We start from the raw sequence: 9,036 nt of genomic DNA, 5'->3' as shown, positions 1-9,036 counted from the left end.
AATAAAAGGTCACACTGTGGTCGAGAACACAAATTGCTGTCTTAAAATTGCAATATTTTTTATATTGCAGATATATTTGCACAAGAAAACAAACGTATAGGAATGATTAACAATAACATATTACTACTATACAAATACAAAACTGTAATCATTATCCATAAATATTTTATAGGAAAATTAAAAAATAATTCCGATAGAGTGCCACAAATATCAAGATATTTCTATACAGGCAAGATTTGAGAATTTGGAAAAAAAAGACAACCTCAGAAAATAGAGTATGAGTAAAACACATGTTCCTTGTTACAACTAGAAACTACAGATGATGTGTTTTACATTAATTCAACTGGCTTGTTTCCTCCAATCATCCCAGCAGAGGATGCTTTACCCTATTCTTTAATTTTATATTTATACATCAGACAAAGAAGAAGTGTATGTAGTCAATCAAACGTAAACTAATTACAGCAGATGAAGAAAGCATGACATAAACAATAGACACGAACAGCAGTCCAGGCCATAAATCTCCTTGTTTGGACGGGTTGAGTGTTTTTACTGTAAGAGCCATGATGTCAACATGCACAGATGTGGGTGTGCCCCGCTAACACATTGGGTGTGTTGTCCAGCAGACAAGGCTGCTTTTATATTTCTCACATCAGCTGCTGTGACACAGCACCTTTATTTAGATTTGGGCTATGAACTCTTTGGCTGGAAGCCTGGACTCAGACCACTGAGACGCATTTTGATTTTAGTGAAATTAAGGCCACATGCCACACAGCCACAGCAGAAGTCAGTTCGACCAAGTATTTACTTATTTATTCTCCCTATGCAGGCGTTTAAGACCGTCAGAGGAGACAGAATGGCTATTTTATTCAAATTCTAAGGAATTTCATTCATAAACAGTTCTTTAGTGAGGCATTATTGTGTATTTTCCGATTGTATATACAAGTTTGGGACCATGCAGGTCTCCTCAGACCACTTGAGCTTTAAAAACAGACATTTATTATATATATATATATATAAATACATTTGTAATATGTTGTAGACTTTTATAAAAAAAGGTTCCGAGGGATTTTGACATCATGAAAAAATATTTAATTATGCAATTTACACTACCGTTCAAAAGTTTGGGATCACCCAGACAATTTCGTGTCTTCCATGAAAAATCACACTTTTATTTATCAAATGAATATAAAATATAGTCAAGACATTGACAAGGTTAGAAATAATGATTAATATTTGAAATATTAATTTTGTTCTACAAACTTCAAGCTCAAAGGAAGGCCAGTTGTATATCTTATATCACCAGCATAACAGTTTTCAGCTGTGCTAACATAATTGCACGGGTTTTCTAATCAGACATTAGTCTTCTAAGGCGATTAGCAAACACAATGTACCATTAGAACACTGGAGTGATAGTTGCTGTAAAAGGGCCTCTATACACCTCTGGAGATATTTCATTAGAAACCAGACACTTCCACCTAGAATAGTCATTTACCACATTAACAATGTAGAGTGTATTTCTGATGAATTTAATGTTATCTTTATTGAAAAAACAGTGCTTTTCTTTGAAAAATAAAGTCATTTCGAAGTGATCCCAAACTTTTGAACGGTAGTGTAAGTGCCAAAGAAAACCCCCACATTATCCTAATTGTATTTTTCTGGAATTTTCTGATTTCTCATCCTGGATTGGATCTGGTTCCCATATATGTATATCTGATTAATCAGAAATACTTCCTATAATTTTTTTCCACAACAAATGAATGAGACAAACATTTTTTAAAGATACTAAAACATTGAACAAATGGAACCTCAACTGTTTTTTAAAGCTTTAGTTAAAGAAAAACTTTCAGATTTACAGTGAGCTGAGTGGGCATATTATATGGTCTGAAGAGTGCTTAGAGGTTCAGTAGAGATACTCAAAAATGAGAAATTCAATCATTTAATTCATAAATATCTACAAAAACAGACTTGATAAACATCCAACATAAACATTAAAAATAAAACATGACATGTTAACCATTCACACATTCAGACCAGCCTTTTGGAGACATATTCCACATAGGTACGCGTGCATTCGTCTTGAAAATAGTGGCTTCTGTGTGACAATAATGTCGCTAAGCAACCAAATGAGTGTTTTGAGGCTTGCAGCGGATGTCTGAGGGGTCAGAGTGAGGATGACAAAGAATTGTCCAGGACTGCGTTAATCGCACAGCAGGTCAGGATTCGGCCTGCGAGGGCTGGCTCGCTGCTCCGTTGCGTGTACGGAGCTGAGACTGAGCGATGTCAGCCAGGGCGCTCTGGATCTTCTCTAGCAGCACATCGCCTCGGTAAACCACCTCCTCCAGACGAGCTGCTGCGTCATGGTTCTCTTCCTCCAGCTGTCGCAGACTGGCCGCCTGACAAGAGAGAACATATCGTTAACAATGAGAGGGGGCGCTGTTGTCTGCCCGTCAAATGACAGATGAAGGTGGCGGAGTCTGCTTCTACTCTAACAGCGGCTGGAGCAGGGACGGGCTGTGGCTCTGCAGCTCTGTTCTCCGGACCTGGAGTCCCTCATCGTCCACTGCAAACCCTTCCACTCACTGTTCGGGTCCCAACCCTTTGGCAGGAGGCTGAGGTCCATCAGGACCAAGACCTCATGCCACACAGACAGCTTCTTCCTGTCGGCAGTCGGGCTCTGTTCCCCCACTGACTGACTGTTATCCCCAGGACATTTCTTTCCAGTCACTCCCCTGCACACCTCTTTATACTTACTATTTAACATCTAATTTCACATGTCACTTTACCTACATTACATTTCAACACACACTTACAGTACCCTGTCTCTAGCACTGTTATCCGTTTGTACATTTATTTGATCCTATACCATTGTAAATTGAATGTTAAATTATTGCACTATGTTGACTGTTGATTGCTGTCGTTTTGTTTGTCTGTCTAATGTACACACCAGCCGCCAAGTGAAATTCTTCGTGTTTCTAACAAACGTAGCAAATAAATGTTTCTGATTCTGAAATCTGTAACTGTACAAGTGAATTGAGCATGTGCTGACCTGCAGAGCCGCCGTCGACTCCTCACTGGGTAGAGAGTCGATAAGTACATCCACATCTTTGGCTGTTCTGGCAATCAAGGCTGCAAATAGCTGGGCATATTCTGGGGTAGAGAGAATAGGAATAATGTTGCCTTAATGTTAAACAAATCTTGGGTATCTATGTGAAGCAGACTAGAGAAGATACAGAAGTAGATAATGATGACAGGAAAGAGATACAACAATGATTTCACCTTCGGTTGGGTTTGCTGGCTGATCTTTGTTGATAGCGGTCTGGATGTTACTGAAGGAGGCAGGAGGCGCACATTGCTGCAGGACTCCGATGGCATTACAAAACTGATCTGCAAGCTGGACACAAAAAACAACACAGTTTGGATTGAGAGAAAGTGATACCGTTGTTACACCCCTACTGGTTTTCAAACCTACTGGTTTCCCTACGCGTGCGTTGCGTTGTGTTCTCTTCACATCTGCAGCGGGGCTCTGTCTCGCTCACCAGATTCGTCACACATTCACAAACATATTGCTGGAGATCTTCAAGCCACCGTTCATATCCATTTCGGCGATTACGATTGTATAAGTGAGCAGTGCATCACAGCCACGGATGAAGAAATACATTTTCGAAAAAATAAAAATAAAAAGATCGTCCGACCTGGTTTCGATCTCTTTCACGCAAAAGGAGACTGCACTCAAAGACGCGCAGTCTGTGCGCTGCGCCACCAGATATTAGTTTCAACTCAAGTAATTTAAATATTGAAAATGCGTCGGTATTGTGTGGTTGTTGCATTGCGAACAAGCATCGCTAAACATGTTTCAAAGTGTAAATATCCGCTCAAGGTAACCAGTTGTTTCAGATCCCTTCGACCAAACTGTTCCCATGAAAACATAAGAAATGTGACTTAATGGATCAATATATAAATTACTTGAGTTGAAACTAGTATCTGGTGGCGCAGCGCACAGACTGCAAGTCTTTGAGTGCAGTCTGCTTTTGCGTGAAAGAGATCGAAACCAGGTCGGGCGATCTTTTTATTTTTATTTTTTCGAGAATGTATTTCTTCATACGTGGCTGTGATGCATTGCTCACTTATACAATCGTAATCGCCGAAATGGATATGAACGGTGGCTTGAAGATCTCCAGCAATATGTTTGTGAATGTGTGACGAATCTGGTGAGCGAGACAGAGCCCCGCTGCAGATGTTAAGAGAACACAACGCAGGCACGCGTAGGGAAACCAGTAGGGGTGTAACACCGTTCATACGTTTTGTTATCGTCACTGCCAGTCGTTTGCTGTTACTTTGCGTCACTTTGAGGTCCCAATGTTTTAGGACTCTAATAATGTACCAACATGTTTCCAGGGCTCTCAAGTTTTGAAGACAGGCAAGCGTGAGATTTCCATCAGCACCCGATACAGCTGACCGTTGCGCGCGCCGGCATCGAGCCGAAAAAAGTTGTTGACGGGGGGGGGGGGGGGGGTGCTAGTGACTATTTTTTTGCTCCATCCCAATGCGCGCAGACCGGCGTCGGAGCTCTGCAGCGGAACAATCGATCGGCGTATTGAGCACCCCTGCATTCAAGCATTAAATAGCCGAGAGGTTTTTTCAGCGTGAGGAATTCGATGTGTGGCGGGAGTGCGTGAGATAAGACCGAAATGCGTGCGAGCGTGAGACTTGAGAGCCCTGTGTTTCTGTGCAATGTAACCTCAAGCTAGCTAAACTGGTTCGTGGAAACGTTACAGGGCCCTGGTCGTTAGCTTCCCAGTGATGTAGCGATGTTTAAAAAAAGTAACTGAACATAATGGGGCAACTACCATCTTCATATTATACAACCAGTCCAAACTATTTTTTTTGTCGTTAACTAATGTTCAAATACAGCAAAATGTGTCCTACCGAATTGACAGCGTCTTGGAGTTGCGTTAGCCTGTCCGCCATGTTTTCTGTAATTTAACAAAATCCCGTTGCAACTGTCGCGAGAATGTCCTGATATTAAAGAAACTCGCGGGATTTTCTGACGGGATTTTGGAAGCTTTGGTTGGTATACTATCGTTTAGGTTAGTTGTAGCCACTCAAATCATAGGAAGACTGACTTTACAGCGGTGCTAGTGTTAAAATCAAGTCCATACTTCATCTCTGCTGACACATCCTCGTGTTTTAAAAAGGAATAGCGCTGCATCACAACCTCTAACCCGACTTGTTGCCCTTTGATGGGGAGTAATGTCAGCCTGTAGCTAATATTAGCTACTAAACATCAACAGGAAGTAACGACGGACTAGCTAAACTCCAATGTCTTGCACTTTGAGTTCCCCAGGTATGACAGTTTTTTATTCGGTTACGTTTTTAAAGTTAATCAGAAAGTCCTATTTGTAGTCAGTCTTGTGTGTCAGTCGACCAGTTGTAATATGTTTATAATTGACCTGAAGTGGATTTGTATGACAGCTAAAGTGTGGGTTGTACGTTGGCTAATAAGTTAGCAAATACTTAATGTTTGGGCTGCTAGTACAATTATAACGTTACTCAGTCAGTTAACTGAAGCAGAAACACTGCGTAATTCCCTGGACGTTTATTTCAGCTCAGATAAATATGGCGTACCAGTAGCTATATACACGTAGCAAGGTAACGTTAGCTTGAGCGAATTAGCGGACACAGTTGCGGACATCCACGGTGTGACTAGAAAGAGGAGGTGAGGGTTGGTTACATTATGTCATAAGTCATGTCTTGTTACTTATTTCTGGACATTGTACTGAGCACTAAATTATAGCTGTATCAACTTTAGTGACTCTAATTGATCATAGTCTAAAAATGTACAAAGGGAAGTTTCTGTTCGTGTGACTCTTCACGTGTTCAGCAAGTGATATCATGAACAATTTGATGAGGCATGATGTGCTTTATCTGCCCCGATGTAATGCCTGAGATAACATTTTGAAATTCAAAGTAGACTTGGTATATTAATTAATTGAGGGCACATTAGCCCAGCACACAGTGATTTTATTTATTACAAAATGGATTAGTCATTTAGCTTACCTGGTATTTATAACAATGAAATATATACCATCTCTTAATGACAACATCACCGTATTATAACATAAGAAATCCAAAAAGTCGACTGGCCTTTTTGAAGCCTCCACTTATATAATATTTTACATAATTACAAAATGAAATGTGCCTAAAATAGACAAAACAATAATGTTGATTGTGTTGAGTGTGTGTTTGTTTGTGCATGTGAAAGTAAGCATGGCTTGTGTTTTGGTTCAGGGATGTTGAGTTATACCCCTGTGGTATTTCCTAAATTAAGCTAAGTGAAACAACTATGAATGTAGATGTAACAGCTAAAACAAGAAACAAGTTGACACTAATACATAACACTCTTACAAAATAGCAATTATAATTTATTTTAGGTACTTTAAAAAACATTTGAGGGACATTCTTTTGTTAGGTGGGAAAGGTAATTCCCCTAAATCTAATAGAAAATTTACTTCTGCTTGTCAGTAATTTAGAGGGATGAAGATGTGAAGATTGACGAGTTGAGTATGAGTGAATCTGAATTGACTTTGACGTAGGTCTTGAAATGATCAGGAATATTTCCTTCACCTAAAAGTATCTTATATATAAAAATACAAGTTATAGTAAAATTAACATCATAAATAGTAAGAATCTGCAGTTTCTGAAATATAGGAGTAACTGAGATGTGTGACTGTGATCGTGTTGGAATCCTAACAAAACCTTCGTAGGTCCTGGTAATGATGGCTTGTATTTTCTCAGGCATGAACTGCACCTTAGATAAGGTCCTGGCAGATGCCAAGTCGTTAGTGGAGAGGCTTCGTAACCATGACAACGCGGCTGAGATGTTAATCGAACAGACAACATCGCTTAACAAGCGAGTGGAGGCCATGCAACAGGTATGGTATCGCATTGTGTTGGTTCCAGTGAAATACAAATGTTATTTTTCGAGATGCTTTCATATATAATTACTCAAAACTAAAATTTATAATAATTAATACAATAAGTGTAAGGCAGTGACTTAAATCACTGCGAACTCTGCTCTGTATAACAATGTAGTCTGTAGTCTTCCAGTTGTCTAATGGGAGGTGGTTTCTTGTTGGCAGTACCAGGAGGAGATTGACTCGTTGAACCAGGTAGCGCGACATCGTCCTCGTTCTAGTCTGGTCCTAGGAATCCAACAGGAGAACCGGCAGATCAGAGAGCTCCAACAGGAGAACAAAGGTCAGCATTTCATTTGTAATGCTATTCTCAGGGTTCATATGGTCATGGAAAATTGGAAAAGTCATGGTATTGTTGTTTAAATACTAAATGTTCTCACATTTTCATGTATACACTGAGATTTCACAAAACTAACACAGAGATGGCTAATCACAGCAGATAACAGGAAGTTGACAAATGTTCTTGTAGACATTTTCTGCAGTGATGTCTTGGACAACAAGCCTGTGGTTACTCTTCCTGCAGAACTACGCACGTCGCTAGATGAACACCAGTCTGCGTTGGAGCTCATCATGACCAAATACAGAGAGCAGGTGTTCAGGCTGCTCATGGCCAGCAAAAGAGACGACCCCACCATCTTGACACAGCTGAAGGAGCAACACACCACGGTCAGTGAGGCCCACTTAATCCTTCTTTAAGAGCCTGGTTATTCGGGGGATTACTTGTGAAACTTGATCGTAAACTGAAAAAACACTTTTCCAACTTCCACTGCCTTTCTATTTATGTATTTGTTTTTCATCTTTGTAGGAAATGCAAGCACACATAGACAAGATCAATGAGATGGCGTCTGTGATGAGGAAGGCGATAGAGGTGGACGAGGGACGAATATGTGAAGACGAGGAGAGGATTAATCAGCTAGAGGTAAAAGAAAATGCCTGAATCGGTTCCATGTGTACTTTCAACAGTTGTCCAACTAAAGTGATGGTGCAGCTTAGGGACTCAAATCTAAACTTAAGAAAAATCCTACGCCTATTGTTTTTAACCACCCGGCACACTTTCTTTCAAATGAGTGCAAAGTTCATGGTACATGTGGTGATGGGATTGATTTGGAGCCACCGAAGTGCAAATATGCATTGATTGACGCAGCATCAAATTAAAAATCCAGGTTCACATTTGTTGTAATAGAAGTAGCAGTGGTGGTATTATTTCATCTGAATGCACGGCTGTACATTTCTGTTTGTGCATCTTAGCTGGAGAACAGTGGCCTCCGAGAGCTGCTGGGAATCAGTCGTGAGGCTTTCCTGGTTCTGAAGAGAGAAGACGCATCAGAGAGCACATCGCTGTCGCCATTGCTGACCAGCGCCGACGTCAGTTTACAAAAGAATTAGAGAGTCCATTGGTGACTGCCCAGCCCCCCCCCCCCTGCCGCTGCCACTATTGTGTACAGTCTCTTGCCACATACCACTTCATCCTTCGCCCTACAGATTCTGTATACTCTCCCTTCCCTTGGAGCATTTACAGCATGATTCTGTAAAGCTGCATCCTCGTCTGGTGATTCAGAAACAAGCAGTGTGAAAGATCGGTCTAATTTTATTTTTTGTGTCGTAATTCTGTTATGTTTGATCATTTTGCCAGCATGCATGAGTCTTGGGTGCCTGCAAGGTTTTAATGTATGAATGGGTAAAAGAAGGGCTTGAGTTGAATTAAATCTAAAAACATGTCAATTGTCTCTGTTTTTAGTTCTGTGTGGTGGCTTCTTGCTTTCATGTTGTTGTTGTTGTTGTATATTGTCATCAGCAGCTTAAAATCAAGAATATAATCATTATCCAAAACACAGGATCTGTTGTAACATACAACTTCCCCTTCTGCTGCAGAACAGCAACAAGTCAGCAGAGAAAGAGCTCCCACTCTGCCACTTTTTCCAAGATCCACAAACATCCTTTAAAATGCCATTACAAAAACCGCAAGCCAATATGTATGAATGAACATCAAAACACAGATATTCACAAAGTAAGACACTCTCAAGTTAATGTTTTATTGTAATCATTTAGTCATTGATGGATA

The 9,036-nt window shown here is 40.4% G+C and overlaps 2 protein-coding genes across 3 annotated transcripts; one reads left to right on the top strand and one right to left on the bottom strand.

Annotated features, from left to right (window-relative positions):
* Positions 1-1,920: 1,920 nt before the first annotated feature.
* Positions 1,921-4,975, bottom strand: med21 (mediator complex subunit 21). The gene is made up of 4 exons (XM_056424989.1): positions 4,927-4,975; positions 3,277-3,391; positions 3,047-3,147; positions 1,921-2,393 (listed from the first exon to the last, which is right to left on the bottom strand). The coding sequence occupies exons 1-4, from the start codon at positions 4,966-4,968 to the stop codon at positions 2,214-2,216; spliced, it is 438 nt and encodes a 145-aa protein (XP_056280964.1). The 5' UTR covers positions 4,969-4,975; the 3' UTR covers positions 1,921-2,213.
* A 279-nt stretch (positions 4,976-5,254) lies between these two features.
* fgfr1op2 (FGFR1 oncogene partner 2) lies at positions 5,255-8,696 on the top strand. 2 transcript variants are annotated; one of them, XM_056424987.1, is made up of 6 exons: positions 5,255-5,344; positions 6,796-6,932; positions 7,140-7,257; positions 7,498-7,640; positions 7,780-7,893; positions 8,223-8,696. In XM_056424987.1, exons 1-6 carry the CDS (start codon positions 5,320-5,322, stop codon positions 8,358-8,360), a joined length of 675 nt encoding a protein of 224 aa, XP_056280962.1. In that variant the 5' UTR covers positions 5,255-5,319; the 3' UTR covers positions 8,361-8,696. The 2 variants fall into 2 exon arrangements, with proteins under 2 accessions (XP_056280962.1, XP_056280963.1); XM_056424988.1 differs by lacking the exon at positions 5,255-5,344 and adding an exon at positions 5,351-5,716.
* Positions 8,697-9,036: the final 340 nt, after the last annotated feature.

The sequence above is a fragment of the Pseudoliparis swirei genome, chromosome 10, assembly GCF_029220125.1.
Source record: "Pseudoliparis swirei isolate HS2019 ecotype Mariana Trench chromosome 10, NWPU_hadal_v1, whole genome shotgun sequence".
Classification (NCBI taxonomy): Eukaryota; Metazoa; Chordata; class Actinopteri; order Perciformes; family Liparidae; genus Pseudoliparis; species Pseudoliparis swirei.
This window is presented reverse-complemented; position numbering and strand designations above follow the sequence as displayed.